At 43.0% G+C, this 23423-nt stretch overlaps 1 protein-coding gene and 1 long non-coding RNA gene across 6 annotated transcripts in view; one reads left to right on the forward strand and one right to left on the reverse strand.

Moving 5' to 3' along the window:
• Positions 1–3117, reverse strand: part of flvcr1 (FLVCR choline and heme transporter 1) — a 36020-nt gene extending 32903 nt beyond the window's left edge. For 4 of the 5 annotated variants that reach the window (XR_009645116.1, XR_009645114.1, XR_009645115.1 and 1 more), the window contains exon 1: positions 2305–3117. Coding sequence is in view for 2 of the 5 variants with exons in the window: in XM_060831479.1 (XP_060687462.1) it covers positions 2305–2931 (627 nt within the window). In the remaining 3 variants the exon portion in view is untranslated. The remainder of the gene's footprint in view (positions 1–2304) is intronic. The other variant, XM_060831478.1, reaches the window with a different exon arrangement.
• On the forward strand, positions 1483–16024 carry LOC132819756 (uncharacterized). Its single transcript, XR_009645117.1, has 3 exons — positions 1483–1772; positions 3032–4520; positions 15949–16024. It is a non-coding gene; the product is annotated as an uncharacterized LOC132819756 (long non-coding RNA).
• Positions 16025–23423: the final 7399 nt, after the last annotated feature.

Genomic DNA, 23423 nt, shown 5'->3' on the forward strand with positions numbered 1-23423 from the left:
ATCACATTCATCATTTATGTTGCATTAGGGTCTGGGTGAAGTGATTATCGCCCTCTAGCTGTGTTGTTTAGTACATCTTCTAAATTCTTGGATTCCGTCTTCCTTACAGGACTGTCCCATGGTTTACAACGACGGGAAACTGCAAATCCATTTTGGTTAATGCGCAATGATCTGATTTTACCTTTGAAAGGAAAGGATCCTTTGCGTATTACAATTGGGATCATTTGAAGACGCTGCTATTTTGTTCCTGGGAACTCTATATATACACGGTCATAAGACTTTCTGTTTATGGATGTTATGATGGCATGTTTGTTCAATGCCTGAAGTTTGCAAGTCAGAAGTTCCAAACGTTCAGTCTATACTCAGTATGTTGTGATGATACTGCATTTGAGAATTCTCATGCATGTTCTAATTCATGAACATTAAAAAGATACATGCCTAGTGCCTCACTCAGTTTGTCTAGCTGGCTAAACATTTTGTTTCTTCAGCACAAAGTCTGCTCACAAGTTTCATACAGTTTGCCTCACCTTTTTCTGATACTGTAATATTAAAAACAGAATGGCATACTTGTTAGTCCTGTCTGTTATGTCTGAAGCAATCAGAAAACTCAAATCGTCTGAATCCATTTTCTCCTTCAATCCGAGAGGACTGATCAACATCTGTATCAGCTGGAAAAATGATGGAAATCCTTGTTGCCTTTCCTTGAGGTTTTGTTTTTAAAAGGTATTTATGTTCAGCAAAACTGCACAGAAATGTTCTGGAATTGTCCTTTCACAGAAAGTTTTTATTGTTCAAAATTTTTAAGAGAAAATAGAAGACATGTTAAAGCATACATAAATAGTAACAAAAATGGCATCTCAAACGAATAGCAGATACCAAATACTTAGTGACGGATTAAGCCCCCAGTTTTCAGAAGTAATATGGGGGTAAAAAGGGGGATGGGAGTTGGAAGTCAGGAAATAAAAGGCCTGAACTGAAATGGTCTCCTTTGCTAAGAACACTAAAGAGGGCATTGCAAGATGACAAAGCTGCCACTGCCCAATGGCATGGGGAGGGCTTCAGCCAATATAGTGTATTCACCAACCACTCAAAAATAACATCCACCAACCATGCCATAATTTCAAAGTGTAGATAAGAGGATGAGATCTGGAAAAATCAAAGAAAAATCAAAAAGATCAAGTCAAGGGTTATTACACAGACTCAGATCATCAACCATTGAAACAGAGGAAAGAATTTTCACTGAACAAACTGGCTCCAATAAATTAAAACCAGCGTTTCAGGAACCGCACTTCCTCAAAGAAAGGGTACACAACTCGTGCCACAAGAGCTGCCAATTTCAGACTGCCTGATGCCAAAAGGTTAGGCTGCAGTTCACCATAATGATACTTTTCAAGGGGGAAAAAAGGGGCTGTCTTGCGCAACATTTCCGATGTCTTCAGTGATTTCTTTGTCACGTGTAACGAACGATGGAATGAGATACCAGTTACAAACTTATAAAAAGTGTATTGCAAGACAGGACACCATTTTCTTCTGCCAAGTTCCCCTAACTGTAACTGCCATTTTTGAAGGTTTCCTGCTTGAATCACTACGTGATGAAATTCACATTGATGAAGTGCATGCGCTTGACTGAGCTACGTGCCCCAGCTCGAAGCGGAGTAAATATGCTTTTCTTTAAATGCAGGAAAAAAATGCTTTATTTATACGTTATCTAGAACTAGAGCTGTCGGAGGAGCTGGCATCGTGGCCGGAAAGGGAATGCAACTGAATCCAAGGTAAAGGCAAATTCGAACATTTGCGAATACAAAAAAAAACTCAAGGCCGCCAATTTCCTTCACGGGGGTCGGGCGGTGTTTTAACGGGAGCTCCAGAACTACGTGCTTTTGACGGTTTGGTGGGGCAAGAGGCGGGGGGGGATTCGAGGTGGTCGGTGTTCAACCGCGATCGGGTCACGGCGAGAGGAAACGGCAACAATAACCGAGCCGGCTGCAGACCCTGGGGAAGCGTGTTTTCCGGAGCACTCGGTAACCCCCACCCCACCCACACCACCTCCTCCTCCCCTCCCCCCGGGGGGTAGAGGGACGGAGAACGGGAAGGCAGCGGCAACGTGCCAAGTGGCGCCGAATCCGCCAACGGGCGGGGCACACCTCTGCAGCGGCGGGAAAGGACGAAGGAGACGGAGCGCCTCCCGCTCACGCCCCTCTGCGGCCCCTGGAGCACCCCAAAACCCAAACACCACCACCACCCCCTCCCCAAATTCAGACCCAGCCCCCTCCCCCCCCCAACCCCATCCCCGATGCTCCTTACCTGATTGCCCAGGACGGCGGTGGCACACGCTGTGGACACCTCCTTGGGCCCGAACCACACTGATGCTACTCGAGAGGGCAGGCCAAGGATGAAAATCTGAGCGATGGAGCAGACCGTCTGGGCGAACATGGTCACTCCGAACAGGTCCTGCCTCACGCTGGCGATCTTAATCCAGGCTCCGATGCAGTTGAGGCCGGAGCCCAGCAGCGCCACAGTCCGCAAGCCCTTCTTGTCGAGCAGCCAGGCGGCGGGGAAAATGAGGGGGACGTAGACGAGCATGTAGACCACCGAGAGCCAGTCGATCTGCTCGTAGGAGACTTGGTAAAAATGGCAGAAGATGTTGGCGATAATGCTGTACTGGATCCACTGGAAGGCGTTCACCATGGAGTACAGGCTGAACACGACCAGAATGACGAACCGGTTCCAGTAAAGGCGCGTCTGGATCGGCTTCACATCGCCGGTCAGCATCGCCTCCCTCTCCTCAGGGGACCTAGCAGTTTTCACACATTTTCCGTCCTGTATAACACCGTCTATATGCCCAGTAATACCGTTTATAACCACTTCTTTACCGCAGGCAGTAGGTATTGCCTTTGTGACAGGGCACCCAGTTCCATCGGCATCCACCATTGTTAGTTTTTGTTTTATTTATTTTCTTGATACACAAAATATATGGCTTGTACAACTTGCTTATAAACTAAAATATATATTTTTATATGTTACACTTTAGATTTTTCGAAATAAAAAGCTTGAAATTCGCAATTAGAAACACGCACAATTCCTGATTGGAGATGTTTCCTAAGCGACTGAGAGCGGCTCTGGGATGCAGCGGTTTATGAAGTCGCCTCGCGCATTCCTGGAAGGTGGGGCGACAATTGATGCACCTTTGGGCCAATAAGGACTCGGATCATGGGGGCGTGCATGATTGACGCGGGTTCTCTCCAATTGTCTACCGTAACAGGCGGTGGGCGGCTTAATCGACCAAACGGTTTTCAGCATCGGGGGGTAGTACCGACCAATCGGATACAGTGGGAAGGCGGTACCTTAAAACGACTGGCACCTCAATCGACCAATTGGCTGCCGAGCATCGCACCGATGTGGAAAATGCGCAATCTTCGCTAGAGAAAATTTATTTTTTTGAGAATGTCAAAATATTAGCACGGACAAAGGACAAATCCGCTTGCCAATTGGAGAATTAAAATTAAATAAAACTTCAGTTTAATCCGATCTTAAAACATAAGAAGCGCAATGGAACTCGTGTCTTGGCTTTCAGTAAGCCAATTGAAAAATCTGCTGATGTGACATCATTTTTCCGCTATGGTTAGTTTGAAAAAAAAATCTTCGAAATGTTCTGTTTAGGATTTTAAACACTCCGTAAGCAGTTTGTATGAAAATATAGAGACATGGTCCACATAGACACGTTTAAATATTTTAAAGGTGTTTTGCCACAAGTTTTTTTTAAACTGTCGACGTCTAAAGCCCCTTCCCTTGAGCAAATATATTCACAAAATGGCTGTTCATCATGTGATTTCGTATCCCCTTTGACTTCCCCCAATGGCAAAAATGATTAACAACTGCTGTTTGTCTGAGAAATATCACATAAGCAAAAAAGTAATTCAAGATTACCGTTCTTTTACCGCAGCCAAACGTGAAACAAGGCCTGCAACATAATTTTAATGTAAAGTGTTAAAGCTAAACATGGCACATAGAGAATGATAATCTGGCAGGCAATGAATACTCAGTTTAGATGTGGTATCATTTCAATAATAGCAAGCTTCTCGTGCTGCTTTTGCAATCGTATGGATTTTTTTCACCTCTTACCCTGAAAAAAATTAATAAAACTACCTAAACAGAGAATGCTGGAGAAACTCAACAAATCTGGCAGCTTTTACGAAGATAAATAGAACTAATGTTTCGGGTCTGGAATGACGCTTCTTTGTTTCCGATTTCCAACATCTGCCGTTTTTTTGCTTTTATTTGAGTAGAATTACACATCTTACTACCAGTTTAATACAATTCTGCAACAAGTATGGAAGGAATAAAGAGCCACAGATATATGTTTAATGACAAACTTTACATTAGATGGCACAAGTAGCATCAATGAAAGTTACGAAGGAGCATGACCTGAATGAGTGCACATTTTTTAAAAAAAACTGCAACAAGCAGAATTCAGTGGTGAAATATGAGGTCATCAATTACAGACCGAAGGATGCTTAATGGTAAGAACCCAGGTCCTGCGGAGGAGCAAAGAGATTTAGAAGTCCGTGTACAGAGCTCATTAAAAGCTACAATGGACAGATACAAATTGTAATGTATCCAAAGGGGGCTGAAATGCAAAGGAACATGAGTTATGTCTGTCAAGAGTACTGATTGTATCACATAAGGTGAGAAATGAGAGTGGACTTTGGGACAGAGATGTCAGGGAGAAGGGGAACAAGGTGCACACATATTCTCCAGAATGATACATGGCCTTGAAAGGGTTAAATTATGAGGACAGTAAAAACTAGGCTCCAGCGTCCCTGCCTATAGAAGATTAAAAGATGATCTAAGTGAGATTTAAGGTGATTAAAAGATTTGTAGGCTAAATAAAAAATGGTTCCTCTGTGGAGATAGTTCAGAACAAGTCCAATTAGAACGAAGCAAAGTCAAGAAGCATTTCTTCATAATGGTCACGAAAATCTGAAACATTCTTTCTCACAGCTTTGAGACTAGATAAATTGAAAATCTAATATGAAGATAGATTACTCGTGAAGTGAAAATGTCCAGAATTTGGAGCGAGGTAAGTAAATTGAGTTCAGGTAGAAATCTAATTAAATGGCATGATGATTGAGGGGCTAAATGTTCATCTTCTATTCCAATGTATATTAAAAAGCCCAAGATATTCAATGTATTAAATGCAGCATTTGGTTTCACACAAATATAAGAAATAAGTGTGTAGACCATATGGTCAAACGTACTCTCCTGTTTACTACAAAAGTAGCTGAACACTTACCATGAACTTTACATTGCTGAACTATCCCAAACCTTATACACAAAAATCTATTGCACCAGCTAGTATTAAATATAATCTTCAGCTGAGTATTCCCAAGAGAAGAGATTGCCAAAAATTCACAGCCCTATGAAAGATACTTCCTCCACAGCCTTGGTTTTATGGAGTCATAGAGTTACACAGCACAAAAACAGACCTTTCTGTCCAACTCATCTTTGTTGACCAGATATCCTAAACCGGTCTAGTACATTTGCCAGCGTTTGGCCCATATCCCTCTAAACCCTTCATATCCCCATCCAGATACCTTTTAAATGTTGTAATTGTATCCATCTCCACCACCTCCGCTGGTAGCTCATTCATACATGCACTACCATCTTGTGAAAAAGTTTCCCTCTCACCTTAAACCAATAGTGTTGGACTCCCCTAACCCGGGAAAAAAAAGACCTTGGCTATTCACCCTATCCATGTCCCTTAGGATTTTATAAACCTCTGTTAAGTCACCCCTTAGCTTCTGATGCTCCAGGGAAAAAAATATCCAGCCTATTCAACCTCTCCTTGTAGGTCAAATGCTCCAATCCTGGCAACATCCTTGTAAATCTTTTCTGAACCCTTCCTTGAAGTTCTGTAGTATGTCTAAAATGGTGAATGGATGTCACATGGCTCACATGTGAGGCAATCCAGAACTCAACAGAGTATTTAGACTTGGCCCTGAGTTCAGACATCAGCTCTTTGAAAATGTAAAAAAATCTGCCTGGTTATGTCTGCGAGAGTACAAATATAGTGTTGTAACATTTTTTCAGCAGTTTGTTGACACAGTTCTAAGTGCTATCAACGTAGTATTAATAATGCTTGACTGCTTTTCACAATCCTCATTACAATGACAATTTATATATTTACAGCTTCACTGTCACTAAAAGATTAGCTGTTTTTGATGTAGGTTTATACATACAAATGTTTGTTTTTTTTCATAACAAACTAGAAAGTTAGTGGGAATTAAATGCATTGGGCAGTTTTCCATCAATGCAAGTTTTTTTTTGTGTAGTGAAGTAAGTACTCCATATTTAGAACTCTATTTGATTTCATCTCAGCATGGTGGACACCTAAAGTGGCATAAGGGCTATTAAGAGCCGGGGGATGGGTTGGCTTGATTTGGCACCACATTTGTTGCGAGGCATAAGGAGCCATGGAGGTGGATGAGAGGTTTGTGTTTTTACTAAGCTGGCCTCAAGGCTATCAGGGTCCATAAGTATGGCTAGGGTATTAGGGTTAGCATGATTTAGAACTGTATTTTTTGAGTGGCTGTAAGGGGTTATGGAAATGGATAAGAAACATGGTTTGTGACTTTGGTTTAACTCTCAATGAGATCTTGAGTGACAATTTGGTATCTGGGATTAATTATGTAACCATGCAAAAGCACCTACTAACTGAAGTCAAACTGGACTTCAAACAGGCACTACAAGTGGCTTTATCATTGGAAAATGCAGCAAGTTTCAGGGTAAACCAATTCAGGACATCCTAGTCAGCCCAAATGATCTTGGCGAACACCAGGATAAATCCTGCGCAGGGAAACTTAGTCTAGATTAGAGTGGTGCTGGAAAAGCACAGCAGGTTAGGCAGCATCCGAGGAATTCCTGATGAAGGGCTTTTGCCTGAAACATTGATTTTCCTACTCCTCAGATGCTGCCTAACCTGCTGTGCTTTTCCAGCACCATTCTAATCTAGACTCTGATCTCCAGCATCTGCAGTCCTCACTTTTACCTGGGGGACTTAGGTCAGCCCACAGCAAAACCCCAAAACAAGGTAAGCCTTGGCCAAATGATTAAGATTTTCTTAAGGATCTGGGCCATTAGGCCATTGTAATTGCTGCTGGTGTGAGACAATAAAAGAGTCCCACTAGATCTAAATTGAGTAAGAGAATTCATAGGCCTTTATCCAGGAGAGTGCATGCTTGGAAAGACGACCTCTATCTGACTTGGAACAATTAAATTGCTTAGCAACATCCAAATCAGAACCAATCAAAATGGTCACCCACTTCTAATGGAAGTTAATACCAGTGCAGCCATTTCAGTGATTGCAGAACCAATCTTTAACAAAATTCGCTCAAGGTTCCAACCCTTAAGTTTGCACAAGACCTTGGCTAGTCTGAGAACCTATAGTTTTGTCTCTAACCTATACCAGGGAACCTTTACAAATTAAGGGCATAACTTTGATTCTAGTATCTTATGAGAAGGAGCTGGTTAAATTATTACTAATTGTAGTAAAAGACTTGAGCCCAAGCTTGATGGAGCAAAATTAGTTGAGAAAGATTCAGCTGGATTGGCTCAACATTTTTTGATTAGAAAATGACTGCCTGAATGAAGTCTAATTAAATACCTGGATATTTTTCATGATGGTCTAGCGTCTATCCAAGGAGCCAAGGTCATCTTGCATGTTGACCAGGAAGCAATTCCACAATTCTGAAAGGTCCACCCAATGAAATTAACCTGAACGGGTAAAAGTAGCGGCAAAAATCAGAAGCTGGAAAGGAATCATCAAACCAGTCCAGTTTGCAGAATGGACAGCATCAGTCATATGGATTGTGAAGCCCAATGGGTCGATTCATCTTTGTGGGAATTTTAAACAAATGGCAAACCACTTTTCGCAGCTAGATAAATACTCAATCGTTCACATTAAGGATTTATATGCAAAGCTGGCGTGGGGGGGTGGGGTTGTTCTTGTTCTTCATGAAGCTGGACTTGTAATCGTGGTTTGATGAGCAATCCCAGAAGTATGCTACAATTAGTTCCCAAAAGAGTTTGTGCCAATATATGAGATTGCCATTTGGGGTATCATCAGCCTGTGCAATTTTTCAGAGATGATTGAAAACATTTTGGAAGGTTTCCCCCAGTTTGCCATTTATCTAGACTGTGCTAATGACAGGGAAGACCAATAAGGAGCACTTGGAGAACTTGGACACAGTCCATAAACATTCTTCCCAGGTGGGGTTATGCCTTGGAACAGAATAATATGTGTTCAGGCACCTCAAGTGACCTACTTGGGCTAAAGAGTCGACAAAGCCGAGGTACACCAATTGGAAGATAAAGGGAGGGCAATGAGAGGTGCCTTCGCTCTCATGTCTGTATTGGAGCATAGGTCTCATAAGCAGTCACTGAAAGTGGTTAGATGTGCATGGAGTTCATTGTCAAATATGGGGAGGATAATACAAAACCTGCATGCATCTTTTCTAATACATGGACTCCCCCGGAAGTGTTAGTCACAGATAATGACCCATCATTTGCCAGCACAGAATTTGAATATTTCCTAAAGTGAAATGGCATCAGGAACATCGGTGCCAGACACAAGACTCCATTAAGCGAGAGAGATTGGTAATTAACTTTTGTATAGGAACCATGGGAATAGCCCTGCATTAGTAACAGGCATGGTCCACTCGAGGTCAGTTCTTAGTGACATAGAAAGTTTGGGTTGGTGCTACAGTCCTGAACAAGCATGTGGGCCATACCAAAGCTGCAAACTCCAAACTGAGCAGGAGCAAAACATGCCTGGCTCCTCAGAAGAATCAGAAAGGCTGGCAGAACCCCTGATCTCTCCCCTCAGATAAGCATTGAAGAAACTTTGGAACCTGAGAAGGACATGGCTAACGACATGTCTTTGATGCCTTAGCCACCTGAAGAACAGGATGAATTTCTTCAGAGGTGTTCAGAGTGCAAGAGGGAGGCTACTGTGTGCTACACACTGTCCATATCCAAGTCAGAATCAGAGGAACCTCACCCCTGGAGGAGCTACAAGGAAAAGAACCAGCCTATGTCCTCAGACTCAGAGGAGGAGGGATGTAGTGATTGTAATCAACAAGGTAAAAACAATTACTGCAGATGCTGGAAACCATATTCTGGATTAGTGGTGCTGGAAGAGCACAGCAGTTCAGGCAGCATCTAAGGAGCAGCGAAATCAACGTTTCGGGCAAAAGTCCTTCATCAAGGTGCTGGCTTTAATCTTCCAGCACCACTAACCCAAATGTAGTGATTGTAAGAAGGTCATTCAACTGGACCTCATCGAATATGAGTTCCCTGATGAGGGCTGTTAATTTGGTCCAATTATGGAGCCCTGGCTAACAGATAAAAGCAGGTGTTTCAAACATCCAGCCTTGAGAGCTGGCTCTGAGGAAGCTGGATCAGAGTCAAGGAGTTTCCAAGTGTAAATAAAGGATGACTTGGTGATGGAATACAGGCCTCTGTGCAGTTATTTCAGCCTCCTTCCCTTCTGCCAAGTAAATAAAGAAGTAAGCACTCTTATCTTCCTAACTCAAATACATCCACTGTCCACTGAAAAGGTTAGCAAAAGGTGGAAAAAAGTTAAACTGTCAAACTAAAATATCCTATTATATTGTAATTTTAAAAAGAGTCTTAATTAATTGCTTTAAGAATGCTTGCCATTTCTGCTATCTTGTGTCGATTCACAATGACCCAGATCTAGTCAACAGCCACCTATGAAGTTTGCTGCAGCTTGCTGAAATTATCAGTTTTCAGCAAGGACTTCTAATCCCTACTGAAACAGTTCTCCAGGTCCAGTAGGTACAGGAGAGTGGATGACAAAGGAAGACACACCCACTTTTTATGCTGCTCCCTGCCATATTGAGGTTAATTTGTAAAAGCTTCAGTCTTTTAATGAATAGATGAATGAGTGAATAAATGGATTGACGGAGTTGGCAATCGAGTCAAGGGTACTCTGTTTAAGGGGTAGTGAGTTGAGTAGGTAGTTCAGGTGGTTGGGGCATTCGTGTCAGGAGGAGTTTGAAGATCGAATGGGCATTGGGTTGGGTTAGGTGGTTGGATTGGTAGGCTGTCAGTATAGGTGTGCAGTTGGGTTGGGTGGAGTAGTCGGTTCAAGTGTGTGATTGTTTGAGTTGGTAATCAGGTTGAGTGCGTAGTTGGGCTGGAGGTGTGCTTGAGTCGGCTGGGTAGTTGAGTTAAGATGTACTCAGGTTCAGTGGGTAGTTGGGTCAAGGAAGCAGACAGAAATAAAGAGAAGCTTCTTCAGCCAGAGAGTGATGAACCTTTGGAACTCATTGCAGCAGAAGGCTGTGAAGGCCAGGTGATTGAGTATATTTAAGACAGAGATAGGTAGTTTCTTGATTGTTAAGGGTTTCAAAGGTTACAGAGAGAATAGGGTTAAGAAACCATGATTGAGTGGCAGAGCAGACCTACTGAGCCAAATGGCCTAATGTCTGCTCCTGTGTCTTATGATCTTGCCTGGGTGATTGGAATGGTGGAGCTGAATTGCCAGGGTGTGTGTAGTTTGTTGGGTCAGGTTGAAGGAGATGGTTGGCGGGGGGCCAGTTATGATGTACAAATCTGTTACACTGACTAAACATGGTGTTAAGCCAGGTATTAACCTACCTAACATTTTCTTGCGAAGTATCCATGTATTTACCAAAACTATTCATGATTTTGAATACCTGTCAATTCTTCCCCTAACTTTCTTGGCCTCTCAACGTAACAAGTATTTGAATCTTGGTACCATTTGAATAAATTTCTTCCATATAAAGATTCAGCATAATTTTCTTGCTTTGGTACTCATATTCCTAATTATAAAGTTAATAATCTAGTATATCTTTTAAAATACTTCTTAACTTGCCTCCTGCTTTCAAAGATTTGTGCACATCTACTCAAGTCTCTGTTTTTACTCATCTAGTCTATGGTATTCGCTGCTCACAATGTGGTCGACTCTACTTTAAATAGACAAAACGCAGGCTGGGTGGCCGTTTTGCAAAACACTGATGTGCTATCAAAAAAATTACCCTGAGCTTCGTGTTGTCTGCCAGTTAAACACACTGCAGTGCTCCCTAGCCAGCATCTCTGTCTCAGGCATGCTGCAGTACTCCAATACGAGCTGGTAGAACAGCACCACATTTTCTGCTTGGGATCCAAAAGTGTTCAGGCCTCAATATCAAATTCAATAATTTTAGTGTCTGAGCACTTTCTCCCATGTCTATACCCCAACCCCTACATACCCGACCTTGTCATCACATAGGCTGCTCCCATAAAAAGCCCACTGTCAGCCACTCATGGTCCCATTAGCAGCTATTGATTATCTCAAGATCACCTTTACACATTCCTTTGTCCGCCCAATTATTTTTCTGTCACTCTCTGGGCTTCATCTCCACCACTGTTTACTGTATTCCTCCTCCTCTCTCCCCACTTCTTTTTCTCATGAATCCATGCTTTAATTTAATAGACAATAGACATTGGGTGCAGGAATAGGCCATTCTGCCCTTCGAGCCTGCACCACCATTCAATATGATCATGGCTGATCATCCTTAATCAGTATCCTGTTCCTGCCTTATCTCCATAACCCTTGATTCCACAATCCTTGAGAGCTCTATCCAACTCTTTCTTAAATGAATCCAGAGACTGGACCTCTGCTGCCCTCTGGGGCAGAGCATTCCACACAGCCACCACTCTATGGGTGAAGAACTTTCTCCTCATCTCTGTCCTAAATAGTCTACCCTGTATTTTTAAGCTGTGTCCTCTGGTTCGGCACTCACCCATCAGCGGAAACATGTTTCCTGCCTCCAGAGTGTCCAATCCTTTAATAATCTTATATGCCTCAATCATATCCCCTCTCAGTCTTCTAAACTCAAGGGTATATAAGCCCAGTCGCTCCAGTCTTTCAGCATAAGGTAGTCCTGCCATTCCAGGAATTGACCTCGTGAAGCTACGCTGCACTCTCTCAATAGCCAGAATGTCTTTCCTCAAATTTGGAGACCAGAACTGCGCATAGTACTCCAGGTGTGGTCTCACCGGGGCCCTGTATAGCTGCAGAAGAACCTCTTTGCTTCTATACTCAATCCCTCTTGTTATGAAGGCCAGCATGGTATTAGCCTTCTTCACTACCTGCTGTACCTGCATGTTTACCTTCATTGACTGGTAAACAAGAACACCCAGATCGCTCTGTACTGCCCCTTTACCTAAATTGATTCCATTTAGGTAGTAATCTGCCTTCCTGTTCTTGCTACCAAAGTGGATAACCATACATTTATCCACATTAAACTGCATCTGCCATGCATCTGACCACTCACCTAACTTGTCCAGGTCACCCTGTAATCTCCTAACATCCTCATCACATTTCACCCTGCCACCCAGCTTAGTATCATCAGCAAATTTGCTAATGTTGTTACTAATACCATCTTCTATATCATTAACATATATTGTAAAAAGCTGCAGTCCCAGTACTAATCCCTGCAGTACCCCACTGGTCACTGCCTGCCATTCCGAAATGGAGCCGTTTATCACTACTCTTTGTTTCCTATCAGCAAACCAACTTTCAATCCAAGTTAGTACTTTGCCCCCAATACCATGCTCTCTAAATTTGCTCACTAACATCCTATGTGGGACTTTATCAAAAGCTTTCTGAAAGTCCAGGTACACTACATCTACTGGATCTCCCTCGTCCATCTTCAGAGTTACATCCTCAAAAAATTCAAGAAGATTAGTCAAGCATGATTTCCCCTTCATAAATCCATGCTGACTCTGACCTATCCTGTTACTACTATCCAAATGTGATTTCATCCTTTATAATAGACTCCAGCATCTTTCCCTCCACTGAGTTCAGACTAACTTGTCTGTAATTTCCTGCTTTCTTTCTCCCACCTTTCTTAAAAAGTGGAATAACATTAGCCACCCTCCAATCCGCAGGAACTGATCCTGATTCTATCGAACTCTGGAAATAATCACCAACGCATCCACGATTTCTCGAGCCACCTCCTTCAGTACCCTGGGATGTAGACCATCAGGCTCCGGGGACTTATTAATCTTCAGACCTAACAGTCTCTCCAACACCAATTCCTGGCAAATATAAATTCCCTTTAGTTCAGGTCCGTCAGCCACTGTTACCTCAGGGAGATTGCTTGTGTCTTCCCAAATGAACTCAGATCTGAAATATGAAGCAGACTCAAATGGTCAACTGACTCATTCCTGCTCCCTCCTATTTTGGATGGTCATATATGAGCTGAAAATGTGTTGTTGGAAAAGCGCAGTAGGTCAGGCAGCATCCAAGGAACAGGAAATTCGACGTTTCGGGCACAAGCCCTTCATCAGGAATGAGGAAAGTGTGTCCAGCAGGCTAAGATAAAAGGTAGGGAGGAGGGACTTGGGGGAGGGGCGATGGAGATGTGATAGGTGGAAGGAGGTCAAGGTGAGGGTGATAGGCCGGAGTGGGATGGGAGCGGAGAGGTCTGAAAGAAGATTGCAGGTTAGGAGGGCGGTGCTGAGTTTGAGGGAATCGACTGAGACAAGGTGGGGGAAGGGGAAATGAGGAAACTGGAGAAATCTGAGTTCATCCCTTGTGGTTGGAGGGGTCCCAGGCAGAAGATGAGGCGCTCTTCCTCCAACCATCGTGTTGTTACGTTCTGGCGACGGAGGAGGCCAAGGACCTGCATGTCATTGGTGGAGTGGGAGGGGGAGTTAAAGTGTTGTGCCACGGGGTGGTTGGGTTGGTTGGTGCGGGTGTCCCAGAGGTGTTCCCCGAAACGTTCCGCAAGTAGGCGGCCTGTCTCCCCAAAGAAGAGGAGATCACATCGGGTGCAGTGGATACAGTGAATGATGTGTGTGGAGGTGCAGGTGAATTTGCGACGGATATAGAAGGATCCCTTGGGGCCTTGGAGGGAGGTGAGGGGGGAGGTGTGGGCGCAAGTTTTGCACTTCTTGCGGTTGCAGGGGAAATGACGGAGAATGAATTTTTTGAAGGGATCAGTCCCTTTCTGCGCCACCTCCAGACAGACCCCACCACCAGGAATATATTTCCCTCTCTACCTCTATCAGCATTCAGGAGAGACCACTCCCTCCGCGACTCCCTCGTCAGGTCCACACCCCCCACCAACCCAACCTCCACTCCCGGCACCTTCCCTTGCAACCGCAAGAAGTGCAAAACCTGCTCCCACACCTCCCCCCTCACCTCCGTCCTCGGCCCCAATGGATCTTTCTATATCCGTCGCAAATTCACCTGCACCTCCACACACATCATTTACTGTATCCGCTGCACCTGATGTGGTCTCCTCTACATTGGAGAGACAAGCCGCCTACTTGTGGAACGTTTCAGGGAACACCTCTGGGACACCCGCACCAACCAACCCAACCGCCCCGTGGCTGAACACTTTAACTCCCCCTCCCATTCCACCAAGGATATGCAAGTCCTTGGCCTCCTCCATCGCCAGACCCTGGCCACACGACGCCTGGAGGAAGAGTGCCTCATTTTCCACCTTGGAACTCTCCAACCACATGGGACAAATGTAGATTTCTCCAGCTTCCTCATTTCCTTCCCCCCACCTTATCTCAGTCCCAACCCTCAGATTCAGCACCGCCCTCTTGACCTGCAATCTTCTTCCTGACCTCTCTGCCCCCCATCCCCTCTCCGGCCTATCACCCTCACCTCCTTCCACCTATCGTATTCCCAGCACCCCTCCCTCAAATTCCCTCTCCGCTACCTTTTATCTCAGCCCGCTTGGCACACCAGCCTCATTCCTGAAGAAGGGCTTATTCCCGAAACGTCGATTCTCCTGCTCCTCAAATGCTGCCTAGCCTGCTGTGTTTTTCCATCACTACATTTTTCAACTCTGGTACTCCAGCATCTGCAGTCCTCACTTTCTCCCAACTGGACTATTATGCAGTTTTTGTCTCCATATTAAAAGAGGGATGTACTTTCATTGGATGCAGTATAGAAAAGATTGTTTAGATTGACAGTAGATCTAGATTGTTCCATAAGGCTTCAATTGTTTATTCAACCTGATTTGACATCCTGAGCTACTGGTGTTCTGATGAGTCTTTGAAGCTTATCTTCTCCATGTGCTGGTATGGCCTGTGAGATGCTTCTCTCCGCATTTCCACAGAATTGTGATATCACAAAATATGATTGTGTTTATCAACCAAGAGATTAAATTATAAAGATTGCTTATTATTAATCAGTACTAAGTATTGATTGGTTACGAGAAAATTATTATTAACACTTTGGACAGAACTTGGACTCTGTAGCATCTATTTCCTTAGGGACAATATGGTCATCCAATGCTAGAAAATAACATTTGAGATTCTAAAGGGAAGTGTGCTGATTGTTATCTTGGTAAAGAGCTTTGGACATATGAAATTAATGACTATAGAGCAGGAATATTTGACACTCTTGCTCCCATTTTCTAACACAGTTCACTCTACACTTGTGTTAGCTTCATACAGCTAAATAGCTGGTCAACAGTATACAAGGCACACCCATCAATGCTACATAAAACAGTCGTGAATGACATTAAGACTAGTTGCTGCATGATTTCTTCTGGCTGCTGGTGAAATTGTTTACATTTTGGAACTAAGTTTAAAATTGCTAAACAATTTAGTGATTTACAGGTAGTGGCCTGGTTGGTGGAGACTACTTTTCATTCATTTCAAAGCTTGTATTAGAATGCTTCCAGAAATGGGTCGCAGTTGGAGGGTAGAAAGGTCAACAAGTACTGAAGGGATTTGGAAAGGCAAAGTATTTGAGAGAGAATAAAAACCAGGAGGTATGGAAACAGGAGAGGTCTCAGAGAATAAAAAGAAATTTAAAAAGGGATAGAGAAAAGTAGAAGTGATTGGCTTTGGTTCACAGATTTGAAATAACCTTCTTATGCTTTCTTGCAGCCACAATGTATCTCTCCCTTCAGAAATAAAGTCTACCTTTATGTAGCACTAGCCACTTGGAGTTTCAGCCTCCTGATGATGTGTTCAGTTGTGGCAAAGCAGCAAACAACAAAAACTTTAATGCGCCATTGCTAACAGAAGAATGGGCACCAGTTAATTGCTTACTGTGATCCCCACACCCATTCCAAGCGTTAGCCAATTTTGCTACCTTGGCTGTTGCAATGGAGAAAGCCAGACTGCTTGTGAAAAGATCTCTGAAAATTGTGCAAGGTTCAGAAGTGTAAGATTGCACATATTACTTGCACGGTATTACAAGATAATTGAGCAAGAACAGTTCAAGTCAGGACTTGTATGTAAAATGTTTGCATAACCTATCAACTCATCGAGTTCTCTTCAGCTCAATGCTTGCAACGTAATAAACAGCTAGCTCTTTGCTTCCTTTGTCAATCCACCTTTCAAAATTTGTCTCACAATTCATTCTTATAAGTTCCATTCAAACCTCTTCAATACCAAGCAAAACCATGCAACTTCTAAAAGTTATATTTGAACGTCATAAAAACAGAATCTTTTGTTTTGACAACCAATTAGTTCATGATGAACTGTACAAAAAAATTAATTAACCCACTTTTGTTCTGAATCTCTTGATTAATATGTTATTACATACCTCTGGAGCATGTGCAACTCAAACACAGACCTTCTGGTAGGCACACTTTCCACTGTGCCACAAAAACTCCATGTTTTCCCATTTAATTCATTGATGGGATATGGGTGTCACTGACCAGGCCAGCATTTATTGCCCATCCCTAACTGTTCAGAGTGGTTAAGAGGTAAGCACATTTCCGTGTGCTTGGCGTCACATGTAGGCCAGACCAGGTAAGGACAGCAGATTTCCTTCACTGAAGGTCATCAGTAAACCAAATTGTCATAAAAACCAATCAACAATTACTTCATGGTCATTGTTAAAAATCACACAACACCAGGCTGTAGTCCAACAGGTTTAATTGAAAGCACACTAGCTTTCGGAGCGACGCTCCTTCATCAGGTGATAGTGGAGGGCTCGAATTTATAGCAAAAATTTACAGTGTGATGTAACTGAAATTATACTTTGAAAAATTGATTGTCTGTTAAGCCTTTCATCTGTTAGAATACAGTGATAGTTTCATTTCTTTCATGTGTAAATCACAAAACCTTTTTCTAAAAGTTGCAATCTTGGGTTAGCTGTTAACAATGGTGATAGCTAGACAATATGTTGAAGGTGTTGGCCCCCTGTGTTCTCTGTCTATGCCATGATGTTTAGATTGATTCTAATCTAAAAAGTGAGATAACAGAGTTTACATAAATTCATGCAGTTTTTGAGCTCAGAGTTCGACATGAATGCATGCAGTTTTTGAGCAAAGTACAATGTAACTCTGCAAGTACAAATTCACCCCACAAAATATATGTGTGCAGGTGGGTATTTGTTTGTCTGTCTGTGTGTGTCTGTCTGTCTGGGTTGTGGGTTGTGAGTGTGAGAAAGAGTGTGTGTGTGTGTGTGTGTGTGTGTGTGTGTGTGTGTGTGTGTGTGTGTGTGTGTGTGTGTGTGTGATGAGTGCAGAGTGTCTTAAGTCTATGAGGGGGTGCATGTGTGGGTGTGGGAGTGTGTGTGTCTATAAGGGTGTGTGTGGGTGTCTGCGTGCACGTCTGTGTGTACCTGCGTCCATGTATATGTGAGAGTGTGTGTAGGAATATCTGTGTGTGTGTGTGTAGTGCAATGGTGATCACCTGTAATGTGACATGAACCCAAGGTCCCGATTGAGGCTCTCCCCATGGGTACCAAACTTAGCTACCAGCCTCTGCTCGGCCACTTTTCTCTGCTGCCTGTCCCAAAGTCCACCTTGGAGGATGGTCACCCAAAGGTCCGAGGCTGAATGTCCTGGACCACTGAAGTGTTCCCCAACTGGGAGGGAACCCTCCTGTCTGTTGATTGTTGTGCAGTGCCCATTCATCCGTTGTCATAGACTTTGCTCGGTTTCCCCAATGTACCATGCCTCCGGGCATCCTTGCCTGCAACATATAAGATAGACAACGTTGGCTGAGTCACATGAGTACCTGCCATGTACAAGGCGGGAGGTGTTCCCACGTGTAATAGTGGTATCTATGTCCACAATCTGACATGTCTTGCAGCGTCCACCGTGACAGGGTTGTATGGAGTTGTCCTGAGAGCCAGGCAGTTTGCTACGAACAATGATCTGTTTGAGGTTTGGCGGTTGTTCCCCAAACCTTCCCCACACCTCCACTACTTGCTTTTAAACCCTCAAACCCTCGGGTGACTATCCTCCAAGGTAGACTTTGGGACAGGCAGCAGAGAAAAGTGGCCGAGCAGAGGCTGATAGCTAAGTTCAGTACCCATAGGGAGGGCCTCAACTGGGACCTTGGGTTCATGTCACATCCAATGAGGATGAGAACCTCACCAAGACCTTCCCCATACCTCCACTACCTGCCTTTAAACAACCGCCAAACCTCAAACAGATCATTGTTCGTAGCAAACTGCCCGGCTCTCAGGACAACTCCATACAACCCTGTCACGGTGGACGCTGCAAGACGTGTCAGATTGTGGACATAGATACCACCATTACGCGTGGGAACACCTCCCACCTTGTACATGGCAAGTACTCATGTGACTCAGCCAACGTTGTCTAACTTATATGTTGCAGGCAAGGATGCCCGGAGGCATGGTACATTGGGGAAACCGAGCAAAGGCCACGACGACGGATGAATAGGCACCGCACAACAATCAACAGACAGGAGGGTTCCCTCCCAGTTGCGGAACACTTCAGTGTTCCAGGACATTCAGCCTCAGACCTTCGGTTGATCATCCTCCAAGGTGGACTTTGGGACAGGCAGCAGAGAAAAGTGGCCGAGCAGAGGCTGGTAGCTAAGTTTGGTACCCATGGGAGGGCCTCAATTGGGACCTTGGGTTCATGTCACATTACAGGTGATCACCATTGCACTACACACACACACACACACACACACACACACAGATATTCCTACACAACACACACTCTCACATATACACGGACACAGGTACACACAGACGCGCACACAGACACCCATACACACACCCTTATAGACACATACGCTCTCACGCTCACATATGCACCCCCTCACAGACTTAAGACACTCTGCGCTCACTACACACACACACACACACACACTTTCTCACACTCACAACTCCCAACCCAGACAGACACACAGACAGACAAAGACCCACGTGCACACATATATTTTGTGGGGTGAATTTGTACTTGCAGAGTTACATTGTACTTTGCTCAAAAACTGCATGAATTTATGTAAAACTCTGTTATCTCACTTTTTAGATTAGAATCAATCTAAACATCATGGCATAGATAGAGAACACAGGGGGCCAACACCTTCAACATATTGTCTAGCTATCACCATTGTTAACAGCTAACCCGAGAATGCAACTTTAAAAAAAAAGGTTTTGTGATTTACACATGAAAGAAGTGAAACTATCACTGTATTCTAACAGATGAAAGGCTTAACAGACAATCAATTTTTCAATGTATAATTTCAGTTACATCACACAGTAAATTTTTGTTATAAATTCTGTGTTATGATCAAGCCCTCCACTATCACCTGATGAAGGAGCGTCGCTCCGAAAGCTAGTGTACTTTCAATTAAACCTGTTGGACTACAACCTGGTGTTGTGTGATTTTTAACTTTGTACAACCCAGTCCAACACCGACATCTCCAAATCGTGACTTCATGGTCATTGTTAGACCAGAGTTCCTTATTGAGTTCAAATTCTATCATCTGACATGGCAGGATTTGGACCCCAGTCTCCAGGATATTATCTCAGTCTCTGGATTAATAGTGCAATAATAATATTACTAGGTCATTGAATCCTTTTACTGAGGGCACTGTTTCATTAATGTTCAGAATCCAATTACAGCAACAGTCAGTATCCTAGATATTTTAATCAACCTATTCAGACATGCTATGATATATCTTTGGGGGAGGTGGGTCCTGAACCCAGATCGTCTGGTCTAGAGGTGGGAATACTACCACTGCACCACAAGTGCCTAAGTTCTCCTTTTCTTCAGAGCCACGAGTATTATCACACAGAACAGAACAGCTTTGCTCTCACAAGCAAATCACCCATGGTAATTTTCATCTATTAACTACTACCACTGAAATCACCCATGTTACAATTGATTAATTCATATGCAAAGTCCATTAAAGGCAATGCAATAATATCAAAGTTGAGGGAGAGGATTAAATCAAAATGGCGTTGGAGGGAGAGATAAAGCACTTCACCCCCTGCTATGCTCAACTCTCCAGAAAAGCATCAAGAGTATCGATTGATGTGTTGTGCTCTCTCTCCAATGACTGTCAGGCATGCAAATAGCTATAGAGGAGAGGCAGACAATAGGCAATTTTGAGCACTTTCTCTGCCATTGCCTGGACCTGTTAAATGCCAACTTGGCAAATCCCAGGAGCCAACACAAGAGGAGGTCCACTTACTTGTCCATACCCTCTGCAATGGATGTCCAAAGATCACGAGCATAGTACTGAAGTACAAACAAAAACACAACAGATTTTCAAAAAACTGAAAGTGGGGGTCCAGCTGCCTACAAGCAATATACACAAGATCCATAGATGTCACAGCACCACAAAATAAACAGTTGGGCTGGGAGTCTGTGAACCATTAAATCTGTCTTCTAATTTTATTTTTTTTCTCTCCTATCCAGAAGTGCTATCGTACAACCAAGCAGCTTTTTCCACTGCCAAATCACCTATGACAATTTTCAGTTCTAATCAGCACTACAAGGTCACACATATTTCCAATTGTTCAATTTATGTGCAGAACCCATTAAGGGCAATGCAATATTACTAAAGGGGAGGGAATGTTAGGAGAGAGGAAAAGAGCCAAATCAAATTGGAGTTTAAAGGAGAGTTCTCATTTCATTTATTTTTAATGTTTTTTTTAGATCCAGGAGTGCTCTTACACACAATTAAATGTTTTTCTTTCCAACACTAAATCACCCATGGTATTTTTACATGTATTAACCACCTCCAGTAAATCACCCATGTTTTCCAAATTATTAAATTTACGCGCAAACCCAATTAAGGGCAATGCAGACCATCAAAGATGAGAAAGAGGTAGGGAGAGAGAGAGAGAGAGAATGGCCTAAATCAAAATGGAGTTGGAAAGAGTGTTCTCATTTTTATCCAACAATGCTCTTACACACAATTGCACATTTTTACCACCCTATCACCAAATCTGTAGCATTTTTAAGTCTGTTAAGCACCACCAGGAAATCATCAGTATTTTCTGATTGACTAATTTACATGCAAAACCCATGAAAGGCAATGTAGATCAAAGGCGAAGGGGAGGAAGCTAAGTCAAAATGGACTTGGAAAAAACGTTCTCATTTTATTTTATTTCATACTTCTGGAACAGGTGGGACCAAGAGCTTATGCCTCCTGATTTAGGAGTAGGGATATTACCACTGTAGCACAAGAGCCTTCCATAGCTCTCATTTTTTTCTCTTACATCTAGAAGTGCTCTTACACACAATTGAATGTTTCTCCCCTCCCCCCCGGCCGCCATCATCAAATCACCCATGATTTTTGTTTTCATCTATGAGCCACCAAGTTCTCATTTGAAGTATTTTGAATCAACTTGCTTAGATATGTTGTGAGACATTTCTGGATGGGTAGGACTTGAACCTGGTCTTTGGTCCAGAGGCAGATACTCTACCATTATGCCACAAGCAGCCTGAGATCTCATTTTTTTTCATACAATTCCCCATTTTACATAGTTTCTGAATCAATCTACTCAGAGATGTTATGATATACTCTGGAGCAGGTGGGACATCAACACTGGGTCTCTTGGCTCAGAGGTAGTGTCACTACCACTGTGCCACAAGTGCCCCAAGTTATCATTTTACTTTATATCTGGAAGTTTATCACACAACTAAATGACTTTCCCACCACCAAATAACTATAACTTCTTTCTGTTTTTAGCTAGTAAACACTACCAATAATCACCCACATAGCCAATTAGATATTTACAAGCAAAGTCCATTATGGGCAATGTGAACCATCAAAAATGAAGGAGGGAGGTTGGAGATTCGGAAGGGGCCAAATTCTCATTTTATCCAGTGAATGAAAAGTATTCGGACCTGTGGCTGCTAAATGGTCAAGTTCTAATTTTAAGTTTATGCCATGTCATTCTGAAACTTCCTACTACAGGACATAAGCAATCAAATGCTGATGTATTGAATGCCTTTATTATTTCAGATACCTCAGGCTAAAATTTTGTTGTGGAGGCATGAAACAGAAGCCGGTGTGCTTTGGGTTTGGAACCATACTCTTGCATTATTTCTCACAACAATGTGCAATGCAGTATACCTTAAGGGACTTGCTCAAGATGTCACCACCATTTCATGGCAAGTGACTTCATGGTATAAATATATCATTGTCCATCCTGCTGAGTCTTTTTGCAGCATGACCATCAGGGAAATGTGTCATAGTTTACATTTGAATTGCTTACCTTGAACACAGACACACTAGTGCCTATGATTGCAATACAGGTATATGTAGATACTAGAATCTGTAATAAAGTTATATTGAATCATTCACTGCTACATTACCCATGTCTTGTTCTTATGTTAAAGGACGTTGCCATTCATCAAGTATGAATGCCCTGTTGTTAGTAGATTGTGAGGGCAAAACAGTCTGGGTTAACAGCAATGGCCATTTGTAAAGAAATGACCCTAAATAGAACACCTTATCGTGTTATTTACTTCCAGTGGGAAATAGATTAAAGTTCAGATTTTGGCTGGAGAAAGCCCCTAATTGAAGTGCAAGGACAGTGACTTGGATTGTCACTGGAAGAACACGAAAACTAATGCAGCAAGGTGTGAAGTCTGCAATGATGACAGTACAGATGTATGTGAGTCCTGCCATCAGAACCTTCTGGAGATGTAGGTGGACTTGGCTGCCTGCTAGAGAACCAGTGAGATTCCCCCCTCTTTTGGGAATGTATGCCACATCCTGTGCCACTGAAAAACAGTGGACTTTCCCACACATACTCAACTCAAAATATTAACTCCAGTTCTCTCTAGTGTTACTGCCAGACCTGCTGAGTTTTGCAAGCACTCCTTGTTTTCATTTTGGATTTCCTGAATCAGTATTTTGATTTTATTATCTCAGGAGATACCTGCATCAAGAATGCAAGGTTAGCAAATGGCCATGTCCCTAATTGCAGCTGAGCACTTATAACACATGGAGGTATACAAATCTTTCATATACATTGACTGATGAGGCTAGGCTTGCGATAGACAGTAGTGAAGAACCTTTAAGTGGATTTCTCACTTAGCATGTCAAGACAAGGGAGCATGTTAAGATTGCCACATCTCAAAAGTGAATTTGAGCATGAGGTGAAGTACATTAAGCTGTTTAAG

Source organism: Hemiscyllium ocellatum, chromosome 10 (genome assembly GCF_020745735.1).
Source record: "Hemiscyllium ocellatum isolate sHemOce1 chromosome 10, sHemOce1.pat.X.cur, whole genome shotgun sequence".
In the NCBI taxonomy this organism is placed as follows: Eukaryota; Metazoa; Chordata; class Chondrichthyes; order Orectolobiformes; family Hemiscylliidae; genus Hemiscyllium; species Hemiscyllium ocellatum.